At 43.3% G+C, this 20,122-nt stretch overlaps 1 protein-coding gene across 2 annotated transcripts in view; it reads left to right on the top strand.

Annotated features, from left to right (window-relative positions):
- Positions 1 to 20,122, top strand: part of SLC28A1 (solute carrier family 28 member 1) — an 85,721-nt gene that overhangs the window by 36,994 nt on the left and 28,605 nt on the right. For both annotated transcript variants that reach the window (XM_072147709.1, XM_072147708.1), the window contains 6 exons: positions 11,210 to 11,323; positions 11,517 to 11,594; positions 14,767 to 14,847; positions 15,226 to 15,306; positions 15,436 to 15,561; positions 18,767 to 18,897. In XM_072147709.1, coding sequence (XP_072003810.1) covers positions 11,210 to 11,323; positions 11,517 to 11,594; positions 14,767 to 14,847; positions 15,226 to 15,306; positions 15,436 to 15,561; positions 18,767 to 18,897 — 611 coding nt within the window. The remainder of the gene's footprint in view (positions 1 to 11,209; positions 11,324 to 11,516; positions 11,595 to 14,766; positions 14,848 to 15,225; positions 15,307 to 15,435; positions 15,562 to 18,766; positions 18,898 to 20,122) is intronic.

The raw sequence follows: 20,122 nt of genomic DNA, 5'->3' as shown, positions 1-20,122 counted from the left end.
TCCTCCATTCCAGTCCCTGGAACCCCTGGACGCGCAGGAATGCTCCACATCACAAGCCGTTCTTGCACAGATACAGTCAAACGCTGCCAAAAAGTTGGGGAGATTCTCCCGCACACAGCCCTGCTCTCCTCAGGGGTCCCCAAACTCCTCTCCCTCCCTCTTTGAAGGTTCCCAGAGCCCGCCGCAGCTTGTAAGCTATGAAGAGGGTGCTGATCCGCCTGACATGGCCACTGAACTGGACCGCAAATTTGCAGAGGTGCTGGCGGCCATTAATGGGTGCCAATCCAAACTGGTCACCAAGGTGGATGAGCTGCGACAGGACTTTGTCCTATTACGACATGATGTCCACAAAGCCAAAGAGCGAATCACCGAAACTGAACGCAGAATATCTGAGGTGGAAGATGTCCAGAGGCCTATGCCAACACAGATCAGAGAGCTTCAGCGCCAAATGTCTGCATCCATCAACAGAGCTGATGACCTCGAAAACCGTCTGCGGCGGAACAACGTCAGAGTGGTTGGCCTCCCCGAAAAAGTGGAAGGGTCTGACCCTGTATCCTTTTTTGAAAATTGGCTCAAAAATATGCTGCCTGCAGATACCTTCTCCCCGTTCTTCACAGTGGAAAGGGCCATCCCGCCCTGGCCCCCCAGGGGGCAATCCAAGACCCTTCCTGGCCCGGCTGCTGCACTTTAGGGACAGGGACTCTATCCTCAGGGCTGTCCGTACGAAGGGAGAAATTCTCTATGCCAACAGCAGAGTGTCCTTCTACCCTGATTTCTCTGCATCCGTCAGGAAACAGCGAGCACAATTCACCGAGGTCCGTGCCCGTCTCCGTGACAAGGGGTATAAATACTCCATGATGTACCCTTCCAAGCTCCGAATTGTGGACGGCCAGAAGACTCGGTTCTTCACCTGCCCAACCGAAGCACTTCACTGGGCTGATGCAGCTCCACGGGCTCCAGCTGGAAGGCCCGCACCTCCTGAGTGACTGGACTCACATATCCTTTTACCTGATATGCAATGACAGTGCTGGACTTAGTCTTGAACAGATATTTAGGGGTCCCAGATCATTATTACAGTTTTCTAATATTGGTTTACATACTGCGTACCTCACAAAGTGTACCCTGAGACTGATTGCGTTCTCTTTTTGGTCATATCGACCAGTGCGCCACACATGGCACTTTCCCCTATCCCTCCTCCTCTCCCTCCTCCCTCTCCCTCCTCCCCCCTTTCCTGTTACCACTACCTCCCTACGTCTCCCTCCTTTCTCCCCTCCTCCCCTATCTCCTCTTTGGTTCTCGCAAAATATGGCTGCCTAATAATCTCCTGATCATTTATACATTAAGGGTTGAAGGTCCCGGGACAAATGGTGTAGGTTTGTCTTGAGTTAGGGACCACTGTTCTACTATTTGACTGTTAGTGGGTATAGGTCTGCACTACTGCTGTTAGGGTGTTAGACAGGGGGTTTGTATTCTTGGGATTGTTAGTACAGTTCTGGTTATATTTGTTATGCTCACTGTTGTCTGTCTGTCTGTGTCTCTGTGGTATGAAAGGATGAATGCTTGGTTGCTCACGTCTCCTTCCCCACACCCCTTTCCCTTCCGCTAATATGTCTTCACTTAAGGTAATGAGTTGGAATGTGAGGGGACTTAACTCCAAATTCAAAAGGGCCCTGATGTTAGACGTCATTAAGCGTCAGGCCCCCCATATTGTATGTATCCAAGAGACACACCTTACGGGTCAGAAGGTCCTCTCTCTGAAGCGGGCCTGGGTGGCTAGAGGTTATCATTCCTCCTACTCTGTCTATGCTAGGGGAGTATCCATACTCATATCCAAAGCGCTTCCCATAGAAGTCATACAGGTGGCGCCAGATCACTTTGGCCGTTTTGTGATCGTACATTGCGCCTTGTGGGGCTTTACCTTTACTATAGCGTCTATCTATGTCCCCCCTCCCTTTGATCCAGCTGTATTGCACCTAATATCCAGTAAACTGGCTGTTATGCCTCCCAGTCCGATACTCTGCATTGGTGACTTCAATGCAGTCCCTAATCCCTCCCTGGATCGTACAAGTGGTCTGGACACAGGCTCGGTCCGGCTGAATGAGTGGCTCACTTCTCTAGACCTCGCCGATGTTTGGCGTTGTAAGCACCCTCAGGAGAGAGAATACTCATTCTATTCCTATGTGCACAAGAGCTTCTCTCGGATTGATCTGGCCTTTGTCTCCCCTGATATGATGCAGCACGTTGACCAGGTATCCTATTGCCCGCGCAGTGCGTCGGACCACTCCGCCTTACTCATCAGTCTCCTTATAGGCCCCCCCAGCGACTCCCGCTTATGGCGCCTGCACCCGGCTTGGCTCCTGTCCCCTGCGGTCCAGAGTACTGTTAGGGCAGCGCACAGCGAGTTCTGGGATGTACACTCAACCCATCCTGATCCTCTTCTAGTCTGGGACTCGTACAAGTCCTCGGTGCGGGGAGCATTCATGTCAGGTGTAGCTGGCCATAGAAAGTCTTTAAATGCGCAGGAGGAGAGGCTGACCGCTGCACTGGTGACCACAGAAAAGGATTATCTAGAGAAACCTACTCCGGGGAATAAAAAGACTTGGGCTCAGGCGCAGAGGAACCATCTAGCTGTAGTGAAGGAGCGCACCAGCAAGCGCCTGCTAGCCAGGGAGGCGTCTATCTTTGAATTTGGAGATAAAAATGGGAAGCTGCTTGCATATCTCTCGCGGGCTGAACGTCCTTGTGCTTCCGTTCCCTCTATCCTTAACAGTAGTGGAGCCCTGATCACAGAATCCCGGGCCATTAACATGGTATTTTATGAATTCTATTCCTCTCTTTACAGCTCCAGATTGTCCGCCTCTTCCGTCGAGATTTCCAGATTCCTTGACAGTCTTCCACTTTGGAGACTCACATCGGCACAGTCATCGGAGCTTGATGCTCCGCTCTCGGCGGAGGAGGTGGAACTGGCCATTCAATCGTTGCCCCCCGGTAAGACACCTGGACTTGACGGACTGGGTGGTGAATGGTATAGGGATAACTGCGAAACTCTGGTTCCCCATCTCCTTAGACTGTACTCCGATGCGTTTGACAGCGGTTCCCTCCCCGACTCCATGCGAGAGGCCCTTATTGTAGTTCTTCCTAAGCCTGGTAAGGACCCGCTTCTTCCCGACTCATACCGTCCAATTTCCCTCCTAAACTCAGATGTTAAAATACTAGCAAAAATTCTGGCGACAAGACTTAACAAAGTAATATTATCCTTGGTTCACCCAGACCAGACGGGCTTTATGCCTGGGAGGGGAACTGACATAAATATACAAAGATTACACCTGAACATTGCAGAGGCAGAGAAGTCTTCGGACCCTGGGTTTATATTGTCCTTAGACAATTGTAAGGCGTTTGACTCCGTGGAATGGACATATTTATGGACCCTCTTGCCTAGAATGGGTTTTGGCCCTCGATTTACAGCATTAGTTAAACTACTGTATAACGACCCCAAGGCTAGGGTACGGACTAATCTTAATATCTCACCTACTCTCCCTATGGCTAGGGGCACTAGACAGGGTTGCCCACTATCCCCCCTCCTCTTCGCACTCGCCATTGAGCCCCTTGCTGTGGCGATCCGCCACTCCGAGGGCATTAAGGGCATTGCTAGAGGTTCTATCATTGAAAAGGTATCTCTCTATGCTGATGATACACTTGTATACCTTGGGGATGTGGGCCCCTCACTGGAATCCCTTCTGTCCTTGATAGAACGCTATGGGGGGTTCTCAGGCCTTCGGGTTAACTGGGACAAATCGGCCCTTTTTCCCTTATCGGATGCAGGGGTACACTCCCTCCCCGTCCCAGTCCAGGTGGTGTCCACATTTAAATATCTGGGAGTTCAGGTATCACGCAAGGTCCAGGCATTTACGGAGTTAAACATTACACCCCTGATAACTGCAACCGAATCGCGTCTAAAAGCCTGGTCCACTCTCCCTTTGTCTCTGTACGGGCGCATTAATATATTTAAAATGATTTTTCTTCCAAAATTCCTGTACCTTTTCCATGCCTGTCCTATACTACTTCCTAAGAGCTTGTTTAAACGCATAGATGGCATTCTCAGGTCCTTCTACTGGCAGAGTGGTGCCCCGCGATTCAGTTTAGCGCTGCTTCAGGCTCCCAAGTCTAGGGGTGGACTGGCTGCCCCGGATCTGTATCTTTATTACCTGGCTTCCCAGCTAGTATATGCCCAGTGGTGGATAGATATAGACATGGGTAACACAGCTACTGCACTGGCTGGTGCCCTGGTAGGTTCCTACGAGGCCCTTACAAACCTGCTGTACAGGTATAAGTCCCCATCTGATACCCCACTTCCCCTACGTACGGTAGCGGTGTGCTGGCGTAGGGCGCAATCCCTGGTAGAAACAGGCAGCTCTCCCCCTCTCTCGCCTAGGACTCCATTGTGGCTCAATCCGTGGCTCTCTCACTTCCTCTCCCTCCCGGGCTGGACAATGTGGGGGGCGGCGGGGGTGAAATTTGTAGGCCAGCTATTATCCCCGGAAGCAGAATTACTCAGCTTTAACGAGTTAAGGGAGAGACATACTGTACCCAATACGGCCAGCTTCCATTACACGCAACTGCGACACGCATTCAAAGCCCAATTCGGCTCCTTCAGCCTGACAGTGAAATTCTCCAAACTAGAGACTCTGATGAGTACCCCGGACCTCCCTAAGCCACTCACTCAGTGCTATGCTCTCCTACAAGAGCAAAAGTCCAGACCGTTTGATAGAGCCTGTGAACGCTGGAGACAGGATATCCCGGACCTGTCAGATGATGACTGGAGGGAGGTCGAACTGTCCTACTTCACATCTGTAGTGAGCGCAAGGGACTTCCTGATACAATCTAAATTCCTCCATCGAGTATACTTCACCCCTGCTAGACTATTCCGCATGGGAGCAATGCCCAATGATCTTTGCTTTCGCTGTCAGGCTGATGTCGGATCCTTCCTGCATTGTGTCTGGTCCTGCCCTAGGGTTCATGTCTTCTGGTCCGAAGTGCTGGAGTTCCTAAATCTACACTTTGATTTCCCACGATTAATGTCTCCCTCTGTGTGTCTCCTCGGCATCATAAATGAAGTTGTCAATGGCCACTATGACAAAATTTTCTTTAGGTTTGTCTTATATTACGCCCGAAAAGTGGTGGTGATGACCTGGAAGGACCAGGAGCCCCCTCCATTAAAAAGATGGATATTACTCATTAACAGCGTCATTCCCCACTACCGGTCCCTGTATGTCAACAGGAATTGTCCCCAGAAGTTTGACCGCATCTGGTCCAGATGGTGCGCGACTCCCCATACTGCCTTATAATCACATGTGATATATACTCCTCTCCATGATGAAGGAGACTGAGCGTGCTGGTGTGTGTGTGTGTGTGTGTGATTGATTGTCTATGTGTCAATAGTTATTTGTGTTGTATCAAGATGTCTGGCTACAGTATCTGCTGTCATTTACTGTGTAATATCCCTCAGTTAATTTTGGAACGCAGCAAGAACCTGACTGTTACCATGGCCGTTGTATAATAATCCTGTAATGGGGGGAAGGAAATATGTGACAGACAATCTTGTTCTTCGATTTTGTTTATTTTAATTGTATAAAATTTCAAAATTGCAAAAATAAATACTTTAAAAAAATATATTTTTACTTATTATTTTCCTCTTTCGGTATGTGAGTTGCTTCTTTGGGAGTTTTGTGGTGCAGCGGCCCACTGACCACATCCCCTCCCTTTTCTGTTTGGTACTTAAGTGTATGTGCATGAGAATAAATGTGTGTATGTGTGTAAGACTGTATAAATATGTGAGTATACAAATATATATATTTTCAGAAGTCTGCTATGGGGCCTTGCCTCTCCTTGTTATGCCACTGAATAGAACTATTAACAGCTTTCAATAAATCCAGAGTAATAGGGAGCCTGAAATACTGTAAGATGCAGCATTTCCATCGGACCTTTGTTAGCAAATGCACACCCCAATGAATGCTCAACAACCACCCATTTACTCATAGCTGCTGCAGTAGTACTACATATATTAAGAGTTTTACCCACATAGCTCACATTTGCCCTTTAGAGTCTGCGGCAGGACTCTTGAACTCAATTACCCTGTAGCCTGTACATCAGCACAATGGTTGTAAGAAATTGTTTCAAATCTGTACAAATATAACAAATATAACATTTTTCTCTCAACTCTTACTATATGCTGAATTTCCTCAACCTGTAACAGTCTACTGCTGATGTTAAGTAACCTGAATGAGGAGCTCCAATAAAGAACCAACCATATTTTTTGTGTGCTACAGCTAAAAACTACCGTTTATACTCGAGTATAAGCCGACCCGATTATAAGCCGAGACCCCTAATTTTACCACCAAAAAACTGGGAAAACCTATCGACAGGAGTATAAGCCAAGGGTGGGAAATGCATTGGTCACAGAACCGCCCAGTATATAGCCAGACAGCCCCCTATAATATACAGCCTGTCCCCTGTAGTATACAGCCAGCCCAGCTTGCCCCCAGTAGTATACAGCCAGCCCAGCTTGCCCCCAGTAGTATACAGCCTGCCCCCAGTACTATGCAGCTTGCCTTCAGTAGTATACAGCCAGTCCCCAGTAGTATACAGCTTGCCCCCAGTAGTATACAGCCTCCCCCCAGTAGTATACAGCCTGCCCCCAGTAGTATACAGCTTGCCCCCAGTAGTATACAGCTTGCCCCCAGTAGTATACAGCCTTCCCCAGTAGTATACAGCCTGCCCCCAGTAGTATACAGCCTCCCCCCAGTAGTACACAGCTTGCCCCCAGTAGTACACAGCTTGCCCCCAGTAGTATACAGCCTGCCCCCAGTAGTATACAGCCTGCCCCCAGTAGTATACAGCTTGCCCCCAGTAGTATACAGCCAGTCCCCAGTAGTATACAGCTTGCCCCCAGTAGTATACAGCCAGTCCCCAGTAGTATACAGCTTGCCCCCAGTAGTATACAGCCAGTCCCCAGTAGTATACAGCTTCCCCCCAGTAGTATACAGCTTCCCCCCAGTAGTATACAGCCAGTCCCCAGTAGTATACAGCTTGCCCCCAGTAGTATACAGCTTGCCCCCAGTAGTATACAGCTTGCCCCCAGTAGTATACAGCCAGTCCCCAGTAGTATACAGCTTCCCCCCAGTAGTATACAGCTTCCCCCCAGTAGTATACAGCCAGTCCCCAGTAGTATACAGCTTGCCCCCAGTATTATACAGCTTTCCCCCAGTACTATACAGCCAGTCCCCAGTAGTATACAGCCTGCCCCGAATTTTTAAAAAAATTATAAACTTATATACTCACCCTCTGGTTGCCACGATGTGCAGTGCTACTCCACCAATGTCCACGCGGCTCGTCTTCTGGCTTCCTGGCTCCTTTTCTGTCACATTGTGCTGGGCGCCGCCATTGTTCTCTCCCGGGCAGACAGAAGAGGAGCCGGGAAGCCAGAAGATGAGCCACGCGGACATTGGGGGGGGGGGGGGCAGCGCTGCACATCAGGGCCAGCGGAGGGTGAGTATATAAGTTTATTATTTTTAAGCCCATTGACTTAAGTATTGACTCGTGTATAAGCCGAGGGGACGTTTTTCAGCACATTTTTTGTGCTGAAAAACTCGGCTTATACACAAGTATTTATAGTAAATCAGGTTTTTAGAGCCTGCCGAACTTGTGGGCCCCATAAAATGAGGTGGTGGGCACGATTTGAGTCATGGTACAGATGCATATAAGTTCCATGATGACCATACACGGGTGACCTTGTTATAGAATATTTTATGTTTATCCATTTAACAGGCTTTGGTAATTGACACGGTTACCTATAAATGAGAAATTGGTGATTTGGTGAATTGGTGATTGTCACGAACCCGACTCACCGGGATAACTACTCTATGGAGTCCCAGAATTTAGCAATTAAGCTCCGCCCACTTCCACAAAATGGCGTCCTTACGCTAAATTTACTCCACAGAATCCACACTGCCACCACCCACGAGTTACTTACGCAAAGAAGGCCGTAGGCACCTCAACCACACAGACAATGCACCCTGATGATAACTCAGCACATGCACTCACTACTTACACGATATTACAATTATAAATTCACCCAGAACATGCAATCGCTTACTACATGGACTATGCTAATAATGACCTCTGGTAACGTGATTCCCTTTAGAGACTCAGATTCTTCAAGGCTACAAGCAGAGGCTTATTAAAAAGTTTTAATTTACATAAAAATGCAGTACACTCAAAGAATTGTCAGATAAAATGAAAAAAGGATTAAAAACAATACACATACAATACTTACAAACAGTTATGGAAGAAGAAACTAAAAATTCTTGCTAGTGGAATAGGAAGAAATTCTTTGGCCCGAGGACAGGGCATAAGCATCGATCCAGCCTTCTATTGTGATAGAATCCTCAGTCTGAACACTACTATGTGGCTGCTTCATAAATTTAAACCCAGGTGATTTTGTGACCCCCACCCCTGGCTGTGATGTCACTGTGAGGGGGATTTTTCTATCCCCCTCCCATCAGTGAGCTACTTTTTGGGTCTGGGCTTTTATCAGAACCCCATAACTTTTGATTGGAAGATGGCACAATTGTGCCATGGCTTCCAACCAAACGGGCATGTTATTCCCATTAACCCCATACCAAACTCGGGGTGTCTTAGCCTAATATCAGGGGTGTTCTGCTATTGGCTGCCTTCCATTGCAGCTAACGTTCTGATTTTCGGTCCAGGAGTGTGTCTAGACCCCATAACTGTCCTGTGTAACTTGGGACCTATAATTATGAATTATGTCCCAGTTATGGACAGCTATGATATTCCCCTTTGTCTGAATTTGGAGGGAAAAACATGCAGTCTGTGGCTTCTTTTCATCCCCCACTAGCTAGACTACTCTGGCCGAAAGGTGTTAATTTTACCACTTAGGAAGACCATGCTTCTCTGATCAAACATAGACTCCCTGCCGTGTTATAACCACCCTGCCAGGCTCATCTTCCTGGCTGGTCTTAAACAAATGGAGCCTAATGATTTATAACAGGCAGAATGAAACACAAAGAAAGAAAAAAAAAAAAATATATATATAACAAACTGTGGAGGAGTAATATTATTATCACAGTGATCATTGTATGAGGATCCATGAATAATGAATGCCAGACTGATGCAAATCTTTTATAAAAAAGGAACGTAGGTAAACTGGGGACACACGTAGTTGAATTTCTGTTGAATGCAACAGAAAACAGATAAAAACTTTGCTGCACTATAAAGGGGGTAGAATTTAGCATTTGTATTGCAACAATTGAAGTCTTTAAAGCATAAATGTAAAACTATAGTGATTTTACCAAATTATTATATGTGATTCCCTCTTTGAAAACAAGCAGAACGATACCTATTTTGTGCTGCTCGTCCTTTCTTTCCAAAGTTATGGCATTTTCTGTTCTTAGAGTGTTTGACGAAAATCTTTCTCACCAAAAGTGCAGTGGGCGGCTGTCAGTCTATGCCCAAATCTGAGGCCAGCTAGCTTGCCCAGGGATCCCATGATGCCTTGTGTCCTCTCTCAAAGTAATTAAGCATTCAATCCATTTACCGAATATACTCGATTAAAAGCCAAGTTTTTCAGCACAAAAAATGTGCGGAAAAACCTTAACTTGGCTTATACTCGAGTCAAGCCGCGTCATCATCTCCGTGTCCAAGTCCGTCGCAGGCATCGTGACATCAGCCGCATGCTGACATTCTAATGTGTGCTTTGGCATCGGCACACACTATGATGTCAGTGAGCGGCTGACGTCATGGTGGCTGGAACAATTGTAAGAGTAGTACACGTCACTCAATATTGGAGGTACGGGTGCACAAGTAGGTAACAACACCTTACAGAACATGTTAGAAGAAACTCGGCACTCCTGTGTTGTTCAATTTGCATGATATATTTTATATAAGTGAATCAGTAATCCAAACTAATCTGGATTGCTGATTCACTTAAATAAAATATATCATGCAAATTGAACTACACAGGAGTGCCGAATTTTTTCTAACATGGTGGCTGCGACAGACCGCACGGGACACGGAGCCAATGCCAGGGCTGTGATGGATATAGGAGGACCTGCCGGGGGATGTCGGAACGTGAGTTTCTTTTTTCCTACAGGTGTTATTTTGAGGGCAGGGTATGGCAGGCTATAAACTACAGGGGGCTGGCAGGCTAAATACTACAGGGGGCTCTGGTCACATGGCCTCCTCCTCTGTGAGCAGGGAGCAGCTTCCCCCCCCCCTCCCATGAATCTATAGTTTGTTATCAGCACATGGAGAGGATGCAGCCATTGCAGCATTCATGTAACCAGGGGAGATATCAAGGAATCTACTGCATATAGGCAATAAAGATAATTGGCAAAGTTGTTTTCCATCCCAAGAGCTATTGATTTGTGGAAAACAAACAAGCTTTACAATTACTCTTTAAAGGGAACTCGTCATCAGGAAAGTCATTTTTACATGATGGCAGGTTCCAATAGCCTCTGGCATGTAGATTTCAAACATTACCTGGGTCCCTGCCAGCAGTGTTTGGGGGGCAGTTCATATAGCAAAAGTAGTCTTCTACTCAATTTCTCCTCACCCCATGCTCACTCATTGACCTCCCTCCCCTCCTCCTCCCCACTTACATCTGCTCACTGCCACAAGCAATTCTAATTTGAACAGTGCCCTTCCCCTGAGACTCAACATACGCTTCTTGCAGGGAGCCTGGTAATGTTAAGGAAACAGTTAAAAACCACAAGGAGGCTGTTGTAAAGTATGAGTAAATGCGGTCACTAGAGCTCTCGCAAGTTTGCAGCCTCCATTGTCATAAACAGAAATATATGCTGTAACTATCCAGTTTTAAGTTAAGATTAACATTCCTTCTAAGTATATTTTATTGATAATAAACTGAAGGCAGGGCAGTGGCTATAAACATATGAGATGAGGCATGGGGGCTTATTTACTAAGGGTCCGCGGCCGCACTTTCATTGGATTTTCCGACGTTTTCAGGACTTGCTCATCTGTGACAGGTTTTATGTACTGTTACAGCTCAAGGTTTCAGGTGCACTTGTCATGTCATGTTTTCACAGTTTTCTGGAGATTTGCATTAAATCCTTAAGTGTAAAGTACAATAAAAGCAGGAATGTTATCTTTTATAAACACTGTATATCCTCTGTAGGTATCCTGGAGGGCTGTATTTTGGGGTCTTGGACTGGAGTTTGTTTTAGGGATCTTCATTATTCGCACTGAGCCAGGTTACCAGGCTTTCAAGTTTCTTGGTGAACAAATTCAGGTATTGGCTGAAAATTCTACTTCCAATCTCAGTTATCCCATTACAATATCAATTCTAATTTCATACAAAATTATTTTGATGCTAAGCACAACAGAGAAATGGTCAATTATACAAAATTTCTGAGGAATAGCAACTATTGAGTATTTATGATGAGCAAAGGGCAATCAAATTAATACACCTTTGTATTTTACAGACCTTCCTGAACTATACAACTGCTGGCTCAGGGTTTGTTTTTGGGGAAACCTTAATAAAAGAAGTTTTTGCGTTTCAGGTTTGTAGTGACAGTGAACAATAAGTTTAAGGAAATCTACCATCAAAATCCAGAATGATAAACCAGGTACACTGTTTTAGGCTCATGATAAACTCAGGGCACTTACAGGAAATGCACTGCACTGGTGCAAAGTGAGCAAGAGGGAGGGTGAGACAATGTAACTTCCGGTAAAGCCAGATAACAGAGGGGCTAGCGTAGCCCCTCAGATTCATTAGCATAATTGTAAAAGTTGATTTTAGAAGGAAAGAGGTGATGGATAACATATAGAAAAAGATTTCCTCAGTCACAGTGCCTGAATCTATGAGTAGGTGTCCCTGGTTTATTATACTTGAGTTAAATGCTAGATTTCCTTTAATATGTTAATATTTCATTATGTTGCAAAATATCACTATTCCACTGCAATGTATTTTATTTACTTCTTTATCCATTATTGCTTTTGCACATTTAGTATTATATTCCACTAGTTTTTATATAGTGTCTATACAAAATATTATTGGGAGCAAAAAATGTCTTCATACATGTATCCTAGGCATAATATTTGATAGTTAATAATCTTGACTGTATATTGTGCAGTCAGTCATGATATGAATTGTTGTTCTGTGAAGTTTTCAATGAAAATACACTTTTGTCCTTCGCATCATGTTATTGCCATGAACATGTATTGCCAGTCTGAACATTTGTAATGGTCAATATGAACTCAGGTATATATGACATTGTGATAAAGAAGGAGAGAGGACCCTGCACGTGAGTGCTCACAATCTAACCAGTGATCACTTGACAATAGCAGCTTGTGGTTACTTAAAATAGTTTCAGAAGTTTGTGAATTTGTTTAATAATTAGTTAGAAGACATCTAGACCAGTAATACAAATACACTACAAAGTTTATTGTACTAGGGCCACCTCCTCTACATAGACAATTTTTACACCAGCACTACACTGTTCATTAGCCTCACTTCCAGAAAATCTGTGGCATGCGGCACTATTAGAAGGAATCGGAGAGGTCTCCCGAGGTCCCTACTAGGGGAAAAACTTAGAAGAAATGAGAGCCAAGCACGAAGCAGCGACTCAGTATTGTGTGTTAAGTACAAGCACAAGAGAGAGATCTTTGTACAATAAATGGGCACAGCACCACCCCTGCCCCTGTATAAGGTACAAGTACAGAAGCCCCCAAGCCTGACTCTATAATAGACTACAATAAGTACATGGGAGGGGTGGACTTGTTCGACCAGGTGCTTCAGCCATATAACGCCATGCGGAAATCAAGGGTGTGGCACAAGAAGCTGGCCATGCACATCATGCAGATAGCACTGTATAATGCTTACATGGTATATCCATATGCAGGCCAGAGGGGAAATGTCCTGGAGGAGGAGGTGGTATTCAAACATTTGATTTTTGGAGACCAGGAAGGGGGGAGTGCCAGCACTTCTGGAAGCAAGGCCACAACATGTATTCTACCAGGGCAGCACTTTCTAGGAGAAGTTGCCCAAACTGTCAGCAGGGGAAAAACACAAAAATGGGCCGTGTGCAATCCTGTAGATTATTGCCACAAATAGGTTATTGGGGTACCCGGCACAACCTGCATAATGATTTTTGGGGTGTTTGTCTCCAGTAGCATGAGTTGGGCAAGATACATTTGACACTACAATGGCATATTTGATAATTTGCAATGCAATTTTTACTCTGCCCCATTCACTTTGTATTACATTTAAGGCAGCATCTTAGCGGTTAAAATTCTCATACAACCCGATATAAATTCTTTAAGGGGTGCTCTTTCCTAAAATGGGGTCACTTCTCGGGGGTTTCTATTATATTGTTACCTCCGGGGCACCCCAACATCAGTCTAGTGAAAACGGAGCTGCAAAAGCTAAAATTTTGCTTACTCCCTACTGAGCCCTGCCGTGTGCCCATCCTTTAGATTATTGCTACATATAGGGTCTTGCCGTACTTGGGACAAAGTGCAGAATGATTTTTGGGGTGTTTGTCTAAAGTGGCATGAGTGGGGCAAAATACATTGGCACTAAAATTGGCACTGAGGGATGTATTTTCCAAAATGGTGTCATCTTTGGGGGTTTTCTATTGTACTTGTACTTTAGTGGCTCTTCAAGTACCACATGACATCACAAAACATTTGTAGCCAAATCAGCCTACCAAAAATCCAATGGCACTAACTCCTTTCTGAACATTGCTGTGTGGGGAAACAGCAGTAGACATCCACATGTCAGGTATTGCTGTACTCGGAATAAATAGACCGAGGCTGTTTGGTATGAAAATGCCATGGTATGAAAATGCCATATACTGCAATACAATAGTATTGCAGTATATGGTAGGAATGATCCTAACCCTAGGGTTAATGTACCCTAGAGGGTCTAAGAAATAGCAAAAAAAAAGTTTAAAAAAAATTATATAAAAAAAATTTAAATTCAAATCACCCCCCTTTCCCTAGAACTGATATAAATAAACAGTAAAAATCATAAACATATAAATATAATAACCTTTATTCACTGTGTTTAACCCTGTAACGGAAAATAGCTTTCAAAGTCGAAAAATATCACTATTTTGAAAAACATAAAAAATTCTATAAAAAGTGAACAAAAGGCCTTACAGTCCTAAAAATCATAGCATTAAAAATGTCGTCAAAAGTCGCTAAAAATTACATCGAAGTATGAAAAAGTTATTAGCTCCAGAATATGGCAAAATAAAGACCTCTTTTTGTAGAGGAGGTTTTAGTTTTTGTAAATGTAAAACATTATAAAACCTATACAAATGTAATATCTCCAAAAAAATGTAGACATGTAATTTGGGGCGCACAGTGAAAGCCGTAAAATCCAAGCCCACAAGAATGTGGTGGAAACACCTTTTTTCACCATTTTCTCTGCATTTGGAATTTTTTTCCTGCTTCCCAGTACACGGCATGGAATATTAAATACCCCCACTATAAAGTGCAATTTGTTACACTGAAAACAAGCCATCAGAGAGCTCTTTACATGGAAAAATGAAAAAGGGCCTCGGTGAGAAGGGGTTAAAGTGTTGAAAAGTTATTACCACAGGAAGAGACACTGGTCAGATTTTTTTTTTAAAAAAAGGGCTGAGTCATAACATACAAACTGGCTACGTCCTTAAGGGGATAAAATTCTATATTACTTAAAATGTGACTTTTGTATGCTTCCCACAGGCTCTTCCTATAGTCGTGTTTTTTAGCTGTGTGATGTCAGTCCTTTACTATGTTGGGCTAATGCAGTATGTTATACTTAAGGTAAGTTTCTAAAATGGTCTGAATCCATTTATTGAGGAGGGATCAAGGTCCTTTAATTTTTGATGAAGCTATTCTGATAAAATATTCTTCAGCTATTGCTGAGCCATGAATCCATTTTACTGCCGTTATAACCTTTGCATCATTTTTGGTATTATGAGATTTAGAAACTGTAATACCACTAAATACTACATCTTATTTTTTATTTTATCTTTATGATGTTGCAATCATATTAACAGAATTGGCATCATGATTCATGTTTTTGCTGGGTTCTGTTTATAAAGGAAACCACTATTCACATCCATATCCCAATGGATTACATTTATAAATAAGATCAGAATGACATCAAGGTAATATAACATTTTTTTACATATTGTCTAGATTTCATGGCTTATGCAAGTAACAATGGGAACCACGGCTACAGAGACCCTGAGTGTGGCTGGTAATATATTTGTTGGACAGGTAAAACAAGAAACTATCCATATGTTTCACCATTAAAAAATTCTTGACACTAATAGACTATAAACTATGAAATAATGGAAATTAATTTGTGAGACAATAATAATGTTTTTTTCTCTTTTGGATTCATAGACAGAAGCTCCATTGCTTATCCGTCCCTACTTAAAAGATATGACAAAATCAGAAATCCATGCTGTTATGACTGGGGGATTTGGAACAATTGCTGGTAGTGTAATGGGTGCATACATCTCATTTGGTGTAAGATCATTGCTTTTTCTCTTGTATTTACTTAGCTTTGAATAAATAAGTTAAATTACACATATACATATATTAATTTATAGCATATAATACTGTACATAGGCATCAATTAATTTTAATAGAAATTGTTTAACTGTGTCATTATTAGTATAATTACTACTGTGTTAGGCAGGGACACATGTAATGTAATTGCAGCAGTTTATCAGTAGTGGAAGCAGTGACAGCTATACTGCAGTGATGTAAATTAGCAGCGTTGTGGATATGATTTTGGAAATCCCATCCACCTGCTGCATAAAAAAAACCTGCAGCCTTAAATGATTTATGGGGTTGGAATCTGCATGAAGACAAATACTGATGCAGATTCTTATTACAGATTCCAATCTTTACATCTCCACCACCTGCGGTTGTTGGAATCTCTGCAGAATATCTGCTGCAGACATTCTGTTGCAATTCAGCTGCACGTGTCTCTGGTCTTTGGGCAAAATATCAACATTTAAAGGGGTATTCCGGGAATATGAACATCTGATACGAAAACCCATAATGCTATAAATAAATGAATATAACAAAACTCAATGTCATTAGTTACAAAATGGAGCTTAAATACCTGTATATACTTGAGTATAAGCCGACCCGAGTATAAGCCGAGACCCCTAATTTTGACACAAAAAACTGGAAAAACCTATTGACTCGAGTATAAGCCGAGGGTGGGAAATGCATTGGTCACAGCTCCCACAGTATATAGCCTGCCAGCCTCCTGGTGTATATAGACAGCCAGCCCCCTGGAGTATATAGCCAGGCCCTGTAGTATATAGCCAGCCAGCCCCATCAAGTATATAGCCTGCCAGCCCCCTCAAGTATATGGCCTGCCAGCCCCCTGGAGTATATAGCCTGCCGGCCCCCTGGAGTATATAGCCTAACGGCCCCCTGGAGTATATAGGCTGCCTGCCTAACCCCTCAAGTATATTGCCTGCCTTCCCCCTCGAGCATATAGCCTGTCTGCCTTCCCCCTTGAGTGTATAGCCTGCCTGCCCCCTCAAAATATATAGCCTGCCTGCCCCCTCGAATATATAGCCTGCCTGCCCCCTTGAATATATAGCCTGCCTGCCTGCCCCCCTCGAGTATATAGTCTGCCTGCCCCCTCGAGTATATAGCCTGCCTGCCCCCTCGAGTATATAGCCTGCCTGCCCCCTCGAGTATATAGCCTGCTAGCCTCTCCCGGTCTGTCACAGACACCATGACGTAAGCCGCAAGCAGACATCTTAGTGTGTGCCAATGCAGCTGATGTCACGAAGACTGTGACGGACCAGGACCCGATGTCAGAGCCACGATGGATGCCGGGGAGTGTCAGAAGGTGAGTTCATTTTTTGTTTTATACTCAAGTTTATATGGTAGTTTGATTTTATGATTCACAAAATTTTTTGGCCTCTGTAAAGTTATCACCAAAATGGCCACCACTGGAAACTACCAGTTCCATGATCCTTTAGTTCTCAGTAACTCCTTCTCCCTCTTATGCTCTTCCCCCAGTGATGATATAACAGACTGTCTGCTCTTATTTTAAGGACCCATTTGTATATGAATTATGTTTAATCCTAGAATACCCCTTCAAGGAAAACCTACCATCAGAAATCTATCAATTAAGCTAGATCTGATGGTAGGTGGCTAGTAACATGATAAGCCCAAACTATTTTTACCTAATCCTAAAAAATTACCTAAACTAAACTTCATCTAGCTAATAAGCTAATTATCGACAGAGGCTACTGGGGCGTGGATTAGCCTTTGCTCCCCCTGCCCGTAGAGGCTAATCCACACCCTTGTAGCCTCTGCCAATATTTAGCATATTAGCTACATAAAGTGTAGTTTAATTGAAGAAGTATTTCAGGATTAGGTAAAAATGGATTAGGGTTTAGCATGTTACTATCCACCTACCATCAGATCTCCCTTAATAGGAAGATTTCTAATGGTAGGTTTCATATAAATGTAATTACTTTAGCTGTCTTCAACAATAAAAGACAAAAAAGTGGATATATTTGCTACTACAAAAAAGTGGACCAGGGGCACTTACTCATAGATCCAGTCACCTTGACTGTGGTAATCTTCTTCTATTTGTTATCCATGGCCGCATTCTTGACTGTGGTAATCTTCTTCTATTTGTTATCCATGGCCGCATTCTCTCCCTTTAAAATTATGCAAATGAGTCTATGGGCTACCCTATCCCTCTGTGATTTGGCGTTACAGGCTGTTACACTGTCTCACACTACTTCCACACTGAGAATACAGGAGCACAAAGTCTGTACTGTACAATTGCTGAGGAAACAGGGGGAGGGTGACACAGTGTAACAGTTTGTAAAGCTAGATCACAGAGGGGCTTGGGTAGTCTTTCAGACTCATTAGCATAATTTTAAAAGTTGATTTTTAGAAGGGAGAAGACCATGGGTAACAAATACCCATAGCCTCCTTCCTTTTAAAATTATGCTAATGAGCCTCAGGAGCTACCCTACCCTACTCTAGCCCCTCTCACGGTATCTCAGCACTGAGAATACTGGAGTACAAAGTACTCACTGCACACGTGCTGAGGAGCAGGGGGGAGGGTAAGACAGTGTAACAGTTTGTAAAGCCAGATCACAGTGGGGCTAGACTCATTAACCCCCCCAGACTCATTAGCATAATTTTAGTACTAAGGAGACCATGAATAACAAATATAAGATGATTCTTCAACACATACAAAATTGAATAAAAAGTGATCAAAAGGTCTTATAGCTCCCGACATAGTCGCAATAAAAGCGTCCTGAAAAAAAATTACATCTTACACGGCCTCATGCGCTGAAGTATGAAATGAAAGAATGAAAGTTATTGGCATCAGAATAGGTCAAAATGGAAATCCCACAATTATACTGACCCAAAGAATAAAGTAGACATTAAAGTAGACGCAAAGCCATAAAAAGTGTGTCTTCAAGAAAATGGTGCAAATGCCTTTTTTTTACAATTTCAATGCATTTGGAATTTTATTTCCAGATTCCCAGTAATTGGCATGGAACATGAATTGCTGTCACTATTAAGTACAATTTGTTAGGTAGGAAACAAGCCCTCATACCGCTCTGTAAATGAAAAAATAAGTCGGGGAGCGAAAAATGCAAACACAATAAACAAAAATAGTCTGGACTTTAAAGGGTTAAGTATTTCTAATATTTATACATTTTTATCGCAGATTGACGCATCTTCCCTCATTGCAGCCTCCGTAATGGCTGCCCCTTGTGCTCTTGCTCTTTCAAAGTTGGTATACCCTGAAGTAGAAGAATCCAAGTTTAAAAGCCAGGAGGGTGTCAAGATAGAAAAAGGGTAGCTGTATTTTTTTGTATAGCTTTTATTATGTATCAGTATTTGTTTATATGTTGTAATGCATGCTAAAAAGGCAGTATAATAAGTAGGTGCAAATCAGAAAACAAGTACTAATTTATTGTGCATTAAAGTGTAACTCTGATTTGCAGAATGGTTATAACTAAATTGCCATGTGTCAAAACGCAAAGAACAATATCCATATTGTGCTTCTTGGCTTTTTATTTTCAGAGTTAAAGCATTCTCTGTTCTGAAGCTACTTGTCAGATATCCTCCTCAGTAGCAGCCAATTAGGTAAAGGCTAAACTCTTCCTGCCTTTGCCCTAAGCTAAGTCAGTTATAAGCCACCCTCACTTCCCATGATGTTTGTCTTCTCTCATGAAATGACTCAATCAAGAAGTAACTCAGAAGTAACTAAATTAACTCATACACATAAAACCACTGAGGACTGCATAGTTTGTACATGCAGGACTAGTGACTAGGCAGCTTTCATCACATGGTCGAGTATGCATCATGTAATAAGTAGTAGAAACCAGCAGTGAAATAGCTAGAGGAAGTGCATAGTCTGCTGTGTAAGCACTAACGGTAAACAGATTTCCTGCTGTATAAATAGTGTTGGAGAGCAGAAGTTGGTGACAGATGAGTCTGTGATACAGAGTTGCAGAGAGAAATAAAGTTCTAAAGATCATAGACTGGGATTGTGAGACTGATAGAGAACAGGGGAGCTCTTCTATCTCGTTATTCCTTAAAAGAGACTTCTGAATCCACAGAGCTGTATAAATACAGATCTCCTGATTGCTATACACAGGTGCACATATATCATAAGTCTGTCTTTGCCAGTCTGTTTTTTGGAACTTTTCGTGGCTTCTTCTGCTGGTCAGATGTATCCTAGTGGTCTTTATTGATATATGTGGCGTCTGGTCTTCAGTGAATTTGTGACTTTTTAAAACAAAAGTCACAAATAATATTCAAAAGTCGTAATCAGTTCCAAGCTAATTTTTACGCCAAATGCAACTTTCACATCCGGATTCAGGTGATAGCTCAGGGAACACTGCAGAAATCTAGACAATGGCGAACTTTAAAAGGAGACTGTTTTAGGCACAAAAAAAGTCAAAGCACCATGAAAAGTCTCAAAATATAAAAAAGAAAAAGGCAAGCCTAAAGTTTGGTAAATGTACCCCACAGAGTGCATCACTTGACCTTCCCCTGCCTCCAGAGTGAGTAGGGA

Source organism: Engystomops pustulosus, chromosome 4, assembly GCF_040894005.1.
Source record: "Engystomops pustulosus chromosome 4, aEngPut4.maternal, whole genome shotgun sequence".
Taxonomy (NCBI): Eukaryota; Metazoa; Chordata; class Amphibia; order Anura; family Leptodactylidae; genus Engystomops; species Engystomops pustulosus.
The sequence above is the reverse complement of the archived record's forward strand: the minus strand, read 5'-3'. Positions and strand labels throughout refer to the sequence as shown.